A 17,364-nucleotide genomic window follows, 5' to 3' on the forward strand; every position below is an offset into this window, starting at 1 on the left:
ACTGCTACCAACTACCATACTTGGTCGTTTTATACGCAATTTGCTTCTCTTGAAGGAGCAGGTGTGTGGCCCTCTGTCACCACTCCTCACACGGTGGATCCCGTGTTTCATGGAGTTCTGGATGCACAAGCTCGTCTCATCATCATCCATTGTATGACACCATCTATCTAGGCACAATTTATATCTTCTTGGAGTGATGCTAGTCAGATGTGGAATGAGATTCAGAGGAGATTCGAGAGAGTATCTTCCGTGAAGATTGCTAAGTTGGAGGCGGATCTTGAGAAGATTATCATCAGTGACTCAGATAATATCATTGATAAGATTGGGGAATTCACAAGGATCAAGAGGCAGCTTGAGGAGTATGGGAGCTCAACCAACAACCCGATCCATAAACTACTTGGTAAGCTGCCATCATCCTTTGGCTCTTTTAAAGATCACAATTATTTCCGTGATCCTCTCCCCCCTTTTGAGGAAGTCGTGAGTTATCTCCACGACAAGTGCATGCTTCGTGGAAAAGGCAAGTCAGAGTCTGCTTTTGTTGCCTCTAACAAGGGCAAGGACAAAGGCAAAGGCGGAAAAGGAAACTCCAACAACAAGAAGCAAAAAGTCACCACAAAGTCATCTTCTGATGATGACGATTCTGACAGCAACAAGGGTTCCAGGATGAAGAAATCTTGTGAGTTTTGTGGCCGACTTGGTCATTTCTGAGGCCAAATGTTTTGCCAGACAAGCTGCCTTCCGCAAAGCCAAAGCCAATGCTAAAAAACAAGAGTCCTCCTCTGACGGCTCAGACACTTCACCCACGACAGATGGTTCAGATACTTCGCCAACGACAGAGGAGGATACGAAGTCTCATGCTAAGATGGCTTTTCTTGCTGTCTATGATCCCCGTGTTCTTTCATCTTCAGAGGAGCAAGATGAGTCCATCCTAGTGGTCACAGAGGAGACTTCTGATTCAGAAGTCAGTGCCCTATCCGCAACAGAGGATTATTTACAGGAGTTTCTGATAGAGACCTTATCAGTTCCTCTAATCCCTTTGGATGAGTATCTCCCTTCCCTTGTGTTGTTTCATGCTGATGCTATTATTGCAGATTTTCTCTCGTCTCTTTCAGAGGAGGATAGTGGTTCTTCTACTGGGCAGGTGGATGATTTTGCCGAGATATCCTCACATATTTAGGAGCTTCCTACTTTGGTAGTTGCTTCTCTTTCTTATGTTTCAGAGGAGGCATCTTCCACTATCTTGGAGCCTGTCCCTACTTTGAACCTGACAACTTCTACTATCACTGATGATCAGTTTATTCCAATGGTTGTTTCATTTCCTTCTTCCTCAGAGGAGAAGCCTACTTCAATCCCGATACTTGTTGCAGATGCAGAGGAGGTACCATCTATGGTTCCATCTCCTCAAGGCTTCTCTCTTCAGATTGATCCTATTGTTTCGTCTTTGATATCTTCTCGATTTTCTTGTGGCTTCTTCCGAAGACCTTCTCGATATTCAAATGTACCATATTTTCGCAAGCTTTGTGCCTCTTATGAGGAGGTTGTTCCTTCATACTCTTTGGAGGTCTTTCTTCGGCATGCTGAAATCGATCCGCCCATCTAACACTGAAGAGGTGGTGTTGGCATTATCATCTCCAGATTGGGCATATATGTGCATATTTCATGCTGTATCTGGCCAGATTTATGAGGCCATGCATTCATCTTATTTTAGATATTTTTTGCTATTTTTTAGACATTATTTTAATATTTTTTGCATAGTCGGCCAGCCCACTGTTTTTATACTGACCGACCAGCTCTTCTCCAACCTATATATAGGTGGCTTGGGTTTGCATCATTAGCACATCATTTTTTCAGCTACTGCTGTTGGTTGTATGCACCTACGGGCAGCCCTCGTGCTCTACTTCAACAGATAACAAGTTTTCTACTTCAGTTCTTTTTGCACATGTGCTTCTTTGCAAGATCTATTTGCTGTTTTTTCTGTTTTACAGCCATTCTTTCAGTTTGTACAGCCCCCATTACAAGGAGTAGACATGGTTGAGTGGCCCGAGCGCATCCCCGTATTCCCACAGGAAGATGGCCTAGGAGGCCAAACGGTTTCAAGACTACTTGGATTAGATTTGGCATACTGCCAAATAGGCTACATGCTCCACACATAGAGTAGGCAAACTTTACTCTTGGATATTATGTCTCAAGATTGCAGGGCCAGAATGAGGCCCAAGATGAGCTTGGATGGCAGTGGGAGGCGGGGAAACTGCTATGCCTTCTCTAGTTCAGCTTTATGGGCTGAGTCTACACCACGGACGGTGACACTGACTATGACCACAGACCTATGCGGCCATGTCATGGCTGCTCTGTGCATATAGGCCTATATAGATACACGGCCAACCCCATCTCTGCACAATTCATTAGTCATCACTGTGATGTAAGTTGTAGCTATTGTAACCAAATGGACACCATTACAAACCCAGAGACTTGAGAGTTCTGCCTACACATATGGATGTCCCCTTGAGTGTAAATGTTAGGGCCAATTTTCCACTGAACCTACAAACCGCACCTTCCTTGGCATCATCAAAATTGTCCAGTGAGACCCAATGCTAACCTGGGGCATACCCTTAGACATTTTGTACAAAAGGTCTTCTAGTTTTGCATTGAATATTTTGCTTTAAAAATGCCTTCCATTCCCAACCAAAAGGGAAACCACAATTCCCAGGCCATTAGTGCACCAACCATGTCCTTGCATTTTCCATGACTGTTTTTCCACTCATTGCCTCCACCTTGTTTGCATCGTCCTGCATGTTAGCATCTGTATAGATGTTGGACATACAGAAATATGCTGCAGCATCCTTTTCATCCAGTTGCACTGCATGTTCAAAGGCCTCTCTTCCGAGCTCCACATTGCCCCACTTTCGACAAGCACCCAGCATAGTATGCCATACCACAATACCTGGATGGCATGGCATCTTCTTGATCATCACTACCGCCTTGTCTACATGACCTGCTCGACCAAGGAGATTGACCATGCAACTGTGATGCTCAAGATTTGGGACGATGCCATATTCTTTTCTCATGGCCGCAAAGTACATCTGGCCCTTATCCAGTAGACCTGCGTGACAGCATGCATTAAGAACACTTACAAAAGTGAAAAAATCTGGCTTTCTACCTTCTCCTACCATCCTGTTAAAGATATCAAAAACAGTTTCACTTTCTCCAAGCTGCGCATATCCTGTGAGTAGTGCATTCCATGAGACTTCGTCTTGAACTAGAAGCTTGTCAAACACTTCTTGTGCCTCTGCAAGCCAGCCACATTTGGCATACATATCCACCAAGGTGTTGCCGATAAAGAGATCCCTTTCCATCCCTTTCTTGGCTATCTGAACATGTATTTCTTGGCCCTTGTATGTCGCTCCAATGCTACCACAAGCTTTCAAACTGCAAACAATCGTGGCGGCATCTGGAGCCACACCATTGTGTTGCATCTGTTTAAAACAATCTAGTGCTTCCTCACCATGCCCGTGTTCCACATATCCTGCAATCAGTGCATTCCACGAGACTTCGTTTTTGACAAGGAGCTTATCAAACACTTCTTGTGCTTCTGCAAGCGAGTCACATTTAGCATACATATCAACCAAAGTGTTGCAAACAATAATGTCTCTTTCCAACCCTTTTCTAGTAATCTCAGCATGTATTTCTTGGCCCTTTCCTGTGGCTCCTATGCTACCACAAACTTTCAAGCTGCAAACAAACATGATAATGTGCGGACAGAGGCCCTCGTGCTGCAACTGTTCAAAACAATCCAGTGCCTCCTTGCCCCGCCCATGTTCTGCATATCCTGAAAGTAGTGCATTCCATGAAACTTCATCTCGAACTAGAAGCTTGTCAAACACTACTTGGGCTTCTGCAAGCAAGCCACATTTAGCATACATATCAACCAAGGTGTTGCCAACAAAAAGGTCTCTTTCCAACCCTTTTCTAGTAATCTCCGCATGTATGTCTTCACCCTTGTCTATGTCTCTTATGCTACCACAAGCTTTCAAGCTGGAAACAAAAGTAACATCATCAGGAGAGATGCCTTCATGTTGCATTTGTTCAAAACTGTGGAGTGCCTCCTCCCCACACCCGTGCTCGGCATATCCTGCAATCAGTGCATTCCACGAGACTACATTTCGAACTGGAAGCTTGTCAAACACTTCCTGCCCTTTGGCAAGCAAGCCACATTTAGCATACATATCAACCAAGGTGCTGCCAACAACAACATCTCTTTCCAATCCTTTTCTTGTAACCTCAAGGTGTATTTCTTGGCCCTTGTCAGTGGCTCCTATGCTGCCACAAGCTTTCAAGCTGCAAACAAATGTCACAGCATCTGGAGAGAAGCCCTCCTGCTTCATCTGTTTGAAACAGGTGAGTGCCTCCTCACCGTGCCCGTGTTCTGTATATGCTGCTATTAGTGTGGTCCACAAGACTACATCATGAACTGTAAGCTTGTCAAACACTGCCTGTGCTTTTGCAAGGGACCCACATTTGGCATACATATCTACCAAAGTGCTGCCAATGAAAAGGTCTCTTTCCAGCAAACCCTTTCTGAAAATTTCAGCATGTAATTGGTGGCCTCTCTCCAGATCTTTCAGCTTCGTGCAAGCCTTCAATAAGGCCAGAAAAGTATGGCGATTAGGGTGTAGAGAACCATCCTCTTGCATTCTCTGGGAGAGGATGAAAGCGCGCTGTGGCTCCCCGTTTGTGATATAACCTATAATAAGAGAGTTCCACGAAAACTCATTCCGATACGGTAGCCTGTCAAAAACCAGCTGGGCATGGCCCATGCTTCCAATTTCCACCAGCATCAAGACGAGTTCGTTGCCGAGTGATGCATTCGCTTCCAGCCCATGTTTGCGCATGTGGGCATGCAAGAGAAGCACATGCACTGGGTTTCTCTCCTTTCTGAACTTGTGCAAGATGCAAGAAAAGTCCTCAACCGAAGGCAGGGGCGGCATGTCTTCATCCAAAGGAGCGAGTGGTGGTGCCTCCTCTACATCTCCCAGCCGCAGTTTTGGTTCGCTTTTCTTCTTCCGCTTTCTGGAGTGTTAGCCATCCCCTTCTCTGTAGGAAATCTGGGGCCCTTTGATGGGGTCTGTGTACCAAGCAAAGGGCACCGGAGACCCACCGGCTGCAGCCCCAATCTGATCTACAAAAATCAGATCAGTTTCCTTTCTCTGCAAAAATGGAATGCTACGGTAGCCGTCTGAAGACATCCTTTCGTGCGCGCCTCCTATTTGCTTGCCTTGCCCTCGGCTCGACAACGAATATAACACTCTACAAGTGAAAAACGTCCCACTGGGCATGAACAGGAGAGGGGGACTGGGGGCTCCTAACCCCTGTTCACTGCCAGTCCGGGCTCAGATTAGTAAACCTTCTAAGAGACGTGTTGGATTTGTGACGTGGGAAAACTATTAGAGGGGACTTGGTGCCCTGGGGGTATGTTAGCCCGCCCGCATCTCTATGGGGGAGGAGGTAGAGGCAAAGCACGGACCCATGGTAGGTACACCTAGGAACGTGCTTTGCCTCTCCTTGCACCTCCTCCCCATATAGATGCATATTCTTCGGGGCGGGCTAACATACCCCGCACCAAGGCACCAAGTCCCCTCGGATAGTTTTCCCACGTCACAGGATTTTCCTTTTTTGTCACCAAGCACCATTGATGTCAAGTACTTTTGATACCACATTGTTGCCATGTGGCACGTGGCTAGAGAGGAGCTCTTAGACTTACTAAGTGGTAGATATGGGATTAGTTTCCCGCATTGCTGCTCGAGCAGCTGCCGCCTATAGTGCTTCCACGTGGTAGCTCTCCCCCTCTCTTGCCATAGGCGACCCCAGGCCGTGCTCTCCTCCTACTATGTGGCAGAAAAGGAGCATGTGCTAGGAGAGACACGCAAGTCATGGATGCGTGCATAGAAACAAAATTCAACAATCTCCTCAAAATAATAATTCAAATTCACTACGTACCAACTTGTGAGCTTATATTCGAGTGTGAGGGATTATGTGTGAATACACTCATATTGTGAGATGTGCATATGTTTTGTTGGGATGAAAACTACTACAATATGTATGTGTACCTACACACATCTCTCTCTCTCTCTCTCTTCATGTGTGTAGGTTTACACCTCTCTGTCACACTCTCTCACACGCACATACACATGCGCTCCTCTCTCTCTCTCTCTCTCTCACACACGCACATACACATGCGCTCCTCTCTCTCTCTCTCTCACACGCACATACACATGCGCTCCTCTCTCTCTCTCTCTCTCTCTCTCTCTCTCTCACGCACATACACATGCGCTCCTCTCTCTCTCTCTCTCTCTCTCTCTCTCTCTCCTCTTACACACATTCACCCTCTCTCACACACACACACACACTCTCTCGCACTAATGCACGTATAGACCCTTATATTCAGATAGTGTACGTGTGTGTGTGTGTGTGTGTGTTTTTTTTTTAATGTGTGTGCATACACATGTGTGTGTCTACTTTGTGTGTGTGCCTTTATGTGTCGATAGTGTGTACGCATGTATCTATGTGAGTGCATCGTCGTGTAGTAAAGCCTTAATGAAGGCGGCCCATGCTACCCTCACGCTTAGACTGTGTGTGTCGACTATGTGTGTGTACATCTATGTGCCTGTGTGTGGATGCATGTGTGTATATACGCGTGTGTGTGTGTGTATGTGTACATGTGTATGCATGCATGCACGTGCACTTGTGTGTGCATGTATACATGCACGTGTGTATGTGTAGACACTCGAGCATGCACACATACACGTGTGCATGTATATGTGCACGTCTGTGTATTTGTGTACGCTTGAGTGTGCATGCACGTGTATGTATGTGTGTGGTGTGTGTGTGCAAGGGTGTGCGTGCAAGTAGGCAAGAGTGTATGTATACATGTGTATGTCACGACCTTTATGACACTTGGAGAAGAAACTCTAATTCTTAAACACCAAAATTAGAGCATAACATATACTTGCACGAATTAAAATCATGAACGTTAATAAACAATATTAAATAAACAAAGAGAGATGGAGAATAGATTGGGTTGAATCTCCCCTGGATGAGTGTGGCCCTTGTACCACTCACCTATATTATATATTAGAAAAAGCTTGCTTTTTCTAATATATAATATGGGTGAGTGTGGCCCTTGTACCACTCACCCATATTATATATTAGAAAAAGCTTGCTTTTCAAAAAGACAACTTCCAAAAACAAAGCACAAGTACTTTTGAGTTTTTGAGCGTAAAAGCTCTACAAAAATATAGCAAGCTACAATTAAAAAGTATTGGGTCTGCCAAAAGTATAAAATACTATTTGGTATGTACAAAGGTATGAGGCCTTAGCATTACAAAAATATTAATGCGTGAATATGAAACCATAAAAGATGTTCACATGGCTTCCAAAATATCTCATAGTGGTCCACCAACACATGTTCCACCCATGATTAACACATAATTCGCCACCACATGTTCCACCCACGATTAACACATAATTCACCACTCAACCATTGCCTACATCTAAAATATATCATACCAGCCCACACACCTAATTAAACACATTAATCCTTGTAAATAATATAAATAAAATGTGCATATAGAGGTTATGGTGACTAACATTCTATCTTACTCGAAATCTATACTTATTTGTTCCCATGGATCATTATGAATAAGTAAAGGCATAAACAAACCAAAATTCTTTCCTTTGTGACTTTTAATCTTTTAACAAAGAACACATTTAGAAATAAACTTAGCAACATCTTTAAGCTAGTAGGCCAAAAGAAATCTATGGCAACTATTTGTAAAGTAATTTTGTCCTACACGAGTACGAGAGTAGGGAACATGGACTTCTTGACGAACGCAGAGGTACAGGTGGAGATCGACGGTTCAGCTGTAAGGGCGCGCTCCGGGGACGGTCCCCTGGACAGTGTGGGTGGGCAGGCGCCAAGCAGGAAGAGATCATGTCTAGATCAGGCGCCAAGCAAGCCTTCAGTAATATGGAGCAGACTTATGCAGAAAAGCTACAGTATGGGGGTATCTCTGAGGAGACCCAAGCCTCCTTGTATCAAGAGATGGCTCAGGACATGGACAAGCTATCTGCCAAGAATGGGGAAGGCAAGAAGGTCTTCCAGACCAAGGTGGAACTGTCTATGGGGAAGGCAATTGCAGGGCTGCATAAAGCAATGTCCTGTGGGGTATACATGTATTTTATGGGGAAACCACCTTCTGAGGATGAGTTCAGAAGATGGTTTGCAAAGGTGTATGGGGGTAGGGCTGGACTTAGTAAGTCACACTTTGCAGGCAAAGGTTTCTTCCAGGCCATTATGGAGACTGAAGCCCAGAGGGATTATGTGCTTGGGACAATTGCAGCTTTTAAAGGCAACCTGGTGTATACTGTGCCATGGGCCCCCTCCATCAAACCAGAAGAGATGCTTCAATACCAGTGCCCTGTATGGATTGTGAGTTCCCTGAGCTGCCATACTACTTGTGGGACCAAGTCAAAGTCATGGCAGGAGCTCTGGGGAAGGTCCTGTACACTCATAAGGAAGGCATGCGTGAAAGTAAGTCAGCTAAGAGGGCATGTGTTCTCTGGGACAGAAGGATTGAGGTTCCAGATGTGGTACAGTTCACATTGGGTGATCATAAAGTGGATATTGCAGTCAAATTCCAAGCCTTCCCAGACTCTTGTTACAAATGTAGAGGGCAAGGCCACTTTGCAAGGGAATGTCCAGAGCAGACAACTCACCCAGGGAACCCCAAGGTCCCACCTCAGGCTCAGCAAAAACCTGACCAGTAGCAGCACAGCAGGCCCTTCCCCAGGTGCAATCTAAAGAAGGGAGCTCTCAGGTCCCTCCTCCAGCAGCTCCTCAAGACAAAGGCAAGGGTAAAGTCACCCCCCAAGTTCCCCCTGCTACAAATCACCAGGATAAGGAGGTGGTGGAGAAGCAGCAGAATGATGGCTGGCAACAAGCCAAGCAAAGGAAAACAGCCACTAAGGCAGGCAATAGCAGCACAGACAAAGCCCTTCATGACATTACCAACAGAATCAGGCTCAAGGGCAGCATTAAAAAGGCAGCTAGGAATAGGTCTAGGGAGTTTGTTGTACTCTTGGATAGTCAAGAGGATGAGGTATATACCACTATCAATCTTGCTGATGGATAATATGTACTCAAGACCCTTAAAACTAATCTCCTGGAATGTAAGGGGTATGTGTAGCCCAGCCAGGCAAGGCTATGTCAGGCACTTGCTCAGTCAGGAGAAGCCTGATTTTTTGTTCCTACAGGAAACCAAGACAGGCTCCATGTTGTTTAACATGAAGCAGTTTGAATGTATGGTAAGCACCTCAGACAGAGGTACTGGGGGTTGTATGACACTAGTGAACAGGAGACATAGAGTTGAGGAGGTAATCAGGCCCCCCTGTGGTAGAATGATTGCATGTAAGGTCCATGTGGAAGGTGAAGTGATTGGTCTCATTAATGTATATGCACCCAACTCTGAACCAGAGTGAAGAGTGGTGTGGGATTTGCTTTACCAGCTAGACTGGGATGTGCCCATTTGTTTTGCAGACAGCAGGTGACTGGAACTTTGAACCAGCAGGTTGATGCTCCATCCCCCCAGTGGGATAATTGGGCTAGAAAGTTTGACATCAGAGATGCTGTAGAATTGAAAGGTTGTGAACCATGCATGCTCCCAACATGGAACAATAGGCACACCCTGCAGAGACTCATTGCAAGAAGATTGGATAGAGTGTACCTCTCTGAGCAAGGGTCCTGGACCCATCATGAAATAAGGGGAAGCTGCTACACTGCCACACAGTTTCTAACCACACTCCAGTATCCATAAGCCTCAAATGTAAAATAGACAGGAAAGTCAGTAAAGGACCCCCACCCTTTAAGTTCAATGTTTCATTCTTGAAGGATGTAGCCTTTTGTGAGGAGATGGAAAAAGCTTGGCTGCAAGCAGTATCTGGTGTTCCAAACCCCATTGTCAGATGGCAGAAAGGGATGGAGGCAGTAATCAACCTGGCCAAAAAGACGGGCAAGAGAAGAGCCAAGAAAAGGAGAGAAGACTCAATGGGGCTAGAGACTGCACTTGAGAAGATAAGACTTGCTTGTGGTCACAACTCAGATGATTCCATTCTCAACACACTGCTCCACACCCTTGAGGATAAAGCTAAGGCCATTGAAATGGAAAGGGCAGATTCAGCAAGAGTACAGACAGGCTTGTATTGACTCAAAACAGGGGACACTCCATCTAGGGTAGAGCCAAGAAGGACAATGAGCTTATAGCTGCAGTCAGAGGCCCAGATGGGTCTATAGTTACAGATGAAAAAAGTGTGAATAAACTCTTTGTCCAGACCCTCTCTAATATTGTGGGCTCACCTTTATGTATTGAGGATAGCTATATGGCTAAACTCTAGGAGTTCTTGGAGCTAGTAGAAAGCACTATCCCTGTGGCAACCCAAGCTCTACTTGGCAGACCTTTCTCTTCATATGAGGTGGAGCATGTGGTCCTCTCTATGAAAAAGGAGAAAGCTCCTGGTCCTAATGGTATCCAGGCATAAGTCCTCCAAGAGCTTATCAAGTATGCTAAGGATGATCTGTGTGACCTGCTTAATGCATTCAGAGCTAATGGTGATATCCACAGGACATTAACACAGGGCTGATCAAGCTGATACCCAAGGGAGGTGACAGGTTGGAGATAAAAAACTACAGGCCCTTGACCATGCTCAACACAGTTTACAAGGTTATGGCTAAAGCCATGGCATACAGGATTAAAGCCATTGTGGCTAGAGTAGTTCACCCTATGCAGTTTGGGTTTGTTCAGGGGAGGAGTATCCATGAAGCCATCCTAAATGTAATCACAGCCATGGAGTGGGCTTCTGATCAAGGGGTTGAACATGTAATGATCAATATGGATTTAGAGAAGGCTTATGACAGGGTAGGCTGGGAATACCTACTAGTAGCAGTTGTGGAGAAAATGGGCTTTGGCATGCAGTTTCTTGGAATGGTCAAGACACTTTTCAGCAATGCATGTGCACAGATTCAGATCAATGGTTATGTGTCTGATGGCTTTCAACTAGCAAGATCTGTGACAAGGGTGCCCATTGGCCCCCCTGCTCTTTGCCCTAGCAAAACTGACCCTCTGTTGAGAAATGTAGACAAACTGATTCAGAAGGGTACCTTGAAGCCTCTGATGCTGCCCCAAGGTCAACCCTTCGCCACCCAACTCTTTGCAGATGACAATTGCAACATAGTGCAGTGCAGTGAAGAATCTATCAAGGGATTGATGCAAATGTATGACAATTTCTGTGCTGTGTCAGGCTCCAAAATTGCCCCTCACAAAACAGAGTGTATTAAACTAAGCTTCTCTGATAGGGATGACTGTTTGGCCTCTTTGGGGTTGAAGGACTTGGGTCCTAGGAAGATTATCAGATATTTGGGTTGCCCTATAGGGCTGGGGTTGACTCCCCACCAATGTTTTACTTGGTTTAGTGATAGAATCAGAGGGAAAATCAAAGCCAGGGCCCATTTAAGACTCAGCTTGGCTGGCAGAATCATTGCACTAAGGCACATCCTCATGGCACTTCCTGTGTATGTTGCCACACTACTGAAGTTCTCAGGTAATGACTGGAACAAGCTTGCAATGCAGTTCATAGAATTCCTCTGGAGTTTTGCAGATAAGAGGACCTGGCCCTTCATTTCATGGGAGCAGATCTGCTCTCCTAGGGAGGAAGGGGGCTGGGGGATCCCTGATATCATAGCTAAGGCTCAAGGCCTGCTTAACAAATGGATTCCCAAACTGGACAGCCCACAACCTTGGGCAGAGATTATTAAGTGGAGAATTGAGCAGGCCTCACTTAAAGGCTCCCAATGGCTCAATACAAGCAGGATTGATAAGCTAATGCACCCTGAAAAGCTAAAGGGCTGGAACTCCTCCCTTACCATGAAGCTAGTAAACAACTGGAAAGCAACAACTAAGGAGGCAGTATGGATGGGTTCCCGGTTTGACTCATCCCTAGAGCAGAGCATATGGCTTTGCAAAGATGCAATGCAAAATGGTGTCCCAGTAGTGGAAGCTAACCCCAGAGTAGCAAAAAGGCTGGAAGCAAAGGGTCTGGCAAAGTTCAAGGACATTTGGTGCTCTACTACTAAACAATGGCTGATCCCTGCTGGTAGATGGAATGCACTTAACAACAATGAAGAGCAAAGACCTCGCAAAGACTGATGCTACATGTACTGAGTAATATCAGGTGGGAATGGCCCACCTCCCCAATGGTGACCACAAATGTTAGCATCAAGTATTGGTCCCTCCCAAGCATAAGACCCAAGGTGTCTAGACAGAAATGGGCTATGAGAATAGCTATTGCCTGGAAGAAGGAAAACTGCACTCTGACAGTGGATTATTGCAGGCAGAGAGCCAGGCAGACATGGGGCTCTACAGGCTCAGGCAGATTGGACTTACTCATGTGGAGAATACTGAACAGGAAACTACCAGTTAGGGGCATAACCAGCAAGTGGAGACAAGGGAACCCTTACTGTCCCAGGTGCAAAACCCATAAGGAATCTATGAGGCATGCCTTTTAGGAGTGCAAGGAGGTGTACCCTGTGTGGACAGCAGTCAGCAGAATCCTCAATGACTGTGGAGTGATGGTCAGACAAAAGGGTCAACCAAGTACTCGAGGATATGCTAAGAGCATATGTGAGTAAACGGCAAATGAATTGGGAAGATTACTTGTTGCCAATTTTAGAATTTGCCTACAATAGTGCCAAGCATGTCGCTATAGGCTTTAGTCCTTTCATGCTTATGTATGGGTTTCAACCCCGATCTCCAATAGTTGTGGGGTTAGCTACTGAAAGAATTCAAAAAGTGAAAGATTTTCTGCAAGATCATCATGATATGCTAAAGATCGCTAAGGAAAATGTTAAATGTGCCCAAGATTGTTACAAGCATTATGTGGATGAAGACCGCAGAGTGCTCACATTTGAAAAAGGTGACCAAGTATTTCTCAAAGTTCCCCCGAGTTCAAAAACTTTGAAGACAAGCAAAGTGCCAAAGTTGTCGCCTAGGTATTGTGGGCCTTTCACAATACTTAAGCGTGTAGGTGAAGTTTCCTACAAGTTAGCTCTGCCAAAACATTCCAAGGTTCACCTAGTTCTTCTTCATGTTAGTCGTCTTACGAAAACGACTAGGCAAAGATGCCAATGTGGTGGATACAAGTCTTCTTGTAGATTTAAATTGAGCCTCCGGTGTTACCACATGAGCCAGAGCGCACCTTGGATTTATAAGAGAAGTGAACTCGTCACAGAATTAAACAACAGTGTCTAATTAAGTGGAAGGACATACCAAAAGAAGGTTCAACTTGGGAGGACGTTGGTACTCTCAAGACCTGATATCCTACCTTTGTTTTTGAGGAACGAAAACTCTTCCAAAAGGGGGGAGTAGTGTCAGGACACCGGTAGGACTAGGCGGAATTTGGGTGGTTTAGGGGAGTCCGGACTAGTGTGGACAGCTAGAGCTATTTTAGCCTGCTAGGGTTCCTATATCCGGCGGTCGGGTGGAGAGTTGCCCTATTCTCTCATAGCAGGTTCATGGAGGTCCCATGGGGAGCTCACACAGCGGATTCTAGAGATGTGCTTGTAAGCTTTGTTAAAATCTTAATATTAAAGCTTTACAAAAAAAAAGAGGGCAAAGCCTTAAAAGCTTATCTCCAACCAATTCAAGAGATATTGAATAAAAAGAAGGGGAGTACAACCAAAGGGGCAATTCAGGAAAAAATCAGATTTTCAGGTTGTAGGAAAATTTACAGAAAAATTTTAAAAAATATTCCATATCTTTTTCCGAAATATTGGAGGCCTCTGGCAATAAAATTTTTGGCATCAAAGGACATCAAAGAAATATCAGCAAATTCTTGGAGAATAGTGCCTACACCAGCCATTTGACGACGAATTCAACGATTCAAGGGCTAACTTTTTCATCTCCATTTATTTATTTGCATTATTAAATCGCACTTTCTTTATCTATTTAATTGAAATGGCTACTTTACCTACACTACCCACTATGCAAGAGCAAAAAATAGCACTGCAAGGGAAAATTGCTCCGACGTAAACTAGACCGTCAAGTAAAACGTTCCAAGCACAAGCATGACTCTTTCGACTTGACTCTGACGAGGAGGAAAGTGATCATGTTAGACGCACTATCAAAGCTACCTTGTGTGCTCAAAGTTCTGAGAAAGATTCACGAATTAGTCGCCACCGAAAGGCGTTCACTTTCCAGAACTATGATGGAAAAAAGGATGCACAAGTTCTTATCGCATGGCTTAGCTAATTAGATGACTATTTATCAGGCAAAAAGTTCTCGAAAAAGGAAAAAATTAAATGTTCTTGTAATCACTTGATCGAAAGTGCTGCCTTATGGTGGAATGTCATTAAGCAGGGTAAACATAGACCTTCAACATGGAAAGAGTTCTAGAAACTCTTAAAGAAGCATTTTCTACTATCTCAGTACAAGGCTAAAGCGCGTCAATGATGGGACACTCTACGCTAGATCGAGAAAGAGAATGAATGTCCAAGCCTACATTGATAAATTTTGAGACATTCTTTTATAGGTTCAAGTAATTGAAAAAGTCAAGGAAAAAAAGCAACGAAGGAAATTCATTTCTCAACTTAAGTCTACCATTAGGGTTGACATTAATATATTTCATCCGCATGAATCTAATTCAACTATGGATCTCGCTTTAAATTCTGAACGTAAAACATCTACTTCTAGAGATTTCATGATGCACGATAAGTCTTTTATAAAGTCTACTAAACCTTCTTTCCGTGCTAGTACTTTTGATAAATCCAGGATGCACAAGGGTAAAGATGTGATTAAAGGAGATGCTCGAAAGGACAACAACAACAAACCCTCGAATGGTCAACCAAAGAATCGAGTCTTCAAGTGTTACAAATGTCACAAGGAAGGACAACTCACACAAGACTGTCCTGAGGAGAAGAAGAATTTCGCATCGGTGGCTCGACTTAATGTTATTGAAGAAGATGATGATGATTCTTTCAAGCAAGAGGGCAATTCTGATCCCAATTATTCGAATGAAGGTAAGTTTTCAATTCATGCTTTATTGAAAATTCAAGGTAAAATAAAAGGAAAATCAATTTCTATACTGCATGATGATGGTAGCTCGCATGATTTCATTTATGAAAAAGCATTGAAAGCACTTAACCTAGATGCATTATACTCTAGTTACAAAGTAAAAGCTGTGTTTCAGGATACTAGTACAACTGCACAAAAGAGGTTAAGGATTTAGAATTAGAAATGGGTTTACTAAAAGAAAAGAGAATATTCCACGTCGCTCTTTTGCAAGGTGTGGATATTATCTTAGGTATGCCATGGAGACATGAGCATAATCTCCAGATTGACTATGAAACTCATACCATGTGGTTAATAAAAGATGACAAAGAAATTTGTCTCCAATGTCAGACCAAGGGTGTCTTAAGACCATTTTTGACTCATACCCAAGAAAAAGAGTTGTACAAAAAAAGGAAAAGACATTCTTTATTTTTTTCAACCAGCTTACTACTCAAGATGACTCCAAATCAAATGTGTCTCATGACCCTTTCATCTCTAAGTTTTCTAACTGCTTCATGGATGATTCACCTCCTAGCTTACCCAAGCCTCGTCCAGAAGACCATAGGATTGAAATAATTCATGGTAGCGCACCTGCCATGTAAAGATCCTTATCAAGTCAACATTCTTGAGCAAAAAGAGATCCAAAGGCAAGTTTAAGAACTTTTAGAGAAAGAATTGATTAGACCCAACAGTTCTCCATTTGGTGCTCCAGTTCTTCTCGTTAAAAAGAAGAATGGAACATATCGATTATGTATAGATTATCATTCCCTATACAAGATTACTATCAAGAATCGATATTCGATACCTTGAGTGGATGACTTACTAGATAAGCTTAAGGGAGCCCAAGTCTTTAGCAAGATTGACCTAAAGTCTGGTTATCACATCAGATTCGAATGGATGAAGGAGATATCTTCAAGACTGCCTTTAGAACCCAAATTGGTCATTATAAATTTTTAGTTATGCCATTCGGTTTGACTAATGCTCTGGCTACTTTCAGTAGAATGATGAATAGAATATTCTTGAAATATCAAAATTTTATTGTAGTGTTTTTCGATGGTATCTTAGTTTTCAGTAAGAATCGTCTCAACACGAACAACACTTAGAAAAAGTGTTCTCACTTCTTAGTTTTGTTGTAGTTTTTTTCAATGATATCTTAGTTTTCAGAAAGAATCGTCAAGAACATGAATAACATTTAGAAAAGTGTTCTCACTTCTTCAAGAGAATCAGCTTTATGTCAATTCTGAAAAGAGAAAATTCTTTCAAGATGAAATTGAATATCTAGGACACATTGTTTCTATTGATGGTATTTGAGTAGACCCCAAAAAGATCGAAAGCATTGCTAATTAGCCTAGACCATGTGATATTCAGGAACTCGGATCTTTCCTTGGATTATTTAGTTATTATAGGAAGTTTGTTAGAAATTTTGCATACATTGCACATCCTTTGACCGAACTTCTTAAGAAAGCTAAATATTTTGATTGGAGAAGTAGACAGGATCATTCCTTCTCTAAACTTAAGAAATCATTGACCCATGCACCAGTTCTTACACTACCACATTTTCAATGACCATTCTTTGTTGTAGTTATACTGATGCAAGTGGACAAGGCTTTGGTGCTATTCTTATACAAGATGGACATCCCATTGCTTATGAAAGTTGTAAGCTCAAACTAGCAGAAAGTAATTATAGTACATATGACAAAGAATTAGCTGATGTTGTGTATGCTTTAAGACTTTGGAAACATTATTTAATGGGATCTGAATTCTTAATCAAGAAAGACTAGCAAAGCATTTGTCATTTGTTGACCAAGCCATTGATCTCTGATCAATTTATCAAATGGGATGCATTTATCCAAAGTTTTCAACCCATGATTCAATATCAACTAGGCAAATAAAATGTTGTGGTAGATGCTTTAAGTAGATATCCAAGTGTTCACAACGTTTCTATTATTTAAATTGAACCATTGATGAGTCCTATGAGAGAATCCTATGATAAGGACCCAAATTTTTTTTGACATTTGGATTAAACTGAGAGACAATAATTAGAACCCTATTCGTTATTATTCATGCCATGATGGTTATCTTTTCTTCCAAAAGACATTGTGTATTACATAACCTTTTAAACAATTCATATTGGAGGAAATGTATTAACCACTATATATGGGTCATCAAGGTGTTTCAACTACTCTACAATTAGTCTCTAGAGAATGCTTTT

The 17,364-nt window shown here is 43.2% G+C and overlaps 1 protein-coding gene across 1 annotated transcript; it reads right to left on the bottom strand.

Moving 5' to 3' along the window:
- Positions 1-1,948: 1,948 nt before the first annotated feature.
- Positions 1,949-5,385, bottom strand: LOC147639526 (pentatricopeptide repeat-containing protein At4g39530-like). Its single transcript, XM_086792246.1, has one exon. The coding sequence runs from the start codon at positions 4,983-4,985 to the stop codon at positions 2,712-2,714; it is 2,274 nt and encodes a 757-aa protein (XP_086648372.1). The 5' UTR covers positions 4,986-5,385; the 3' UTR covers positions 1,949-2,711.
- Between the last annotated feature and the right edge of the window lie 11,979 nt (positions 5,386-17,364).

Source organism: Cibotium barometz, chromosome 4, assembly GCF_041138505.1.
Source record: "Cibotium barometz isolate CiBa-2024 chromosome 4, ASM4113850v1, whole genome shotgun sequence".
Classification (NCBI taxonomy): Eukaryota; Viridiplantae; Streptophyta; class Polypodiopsida; order Cyatheales; family Cibotiaceae; genus Cibotium; species Cibotium barometz.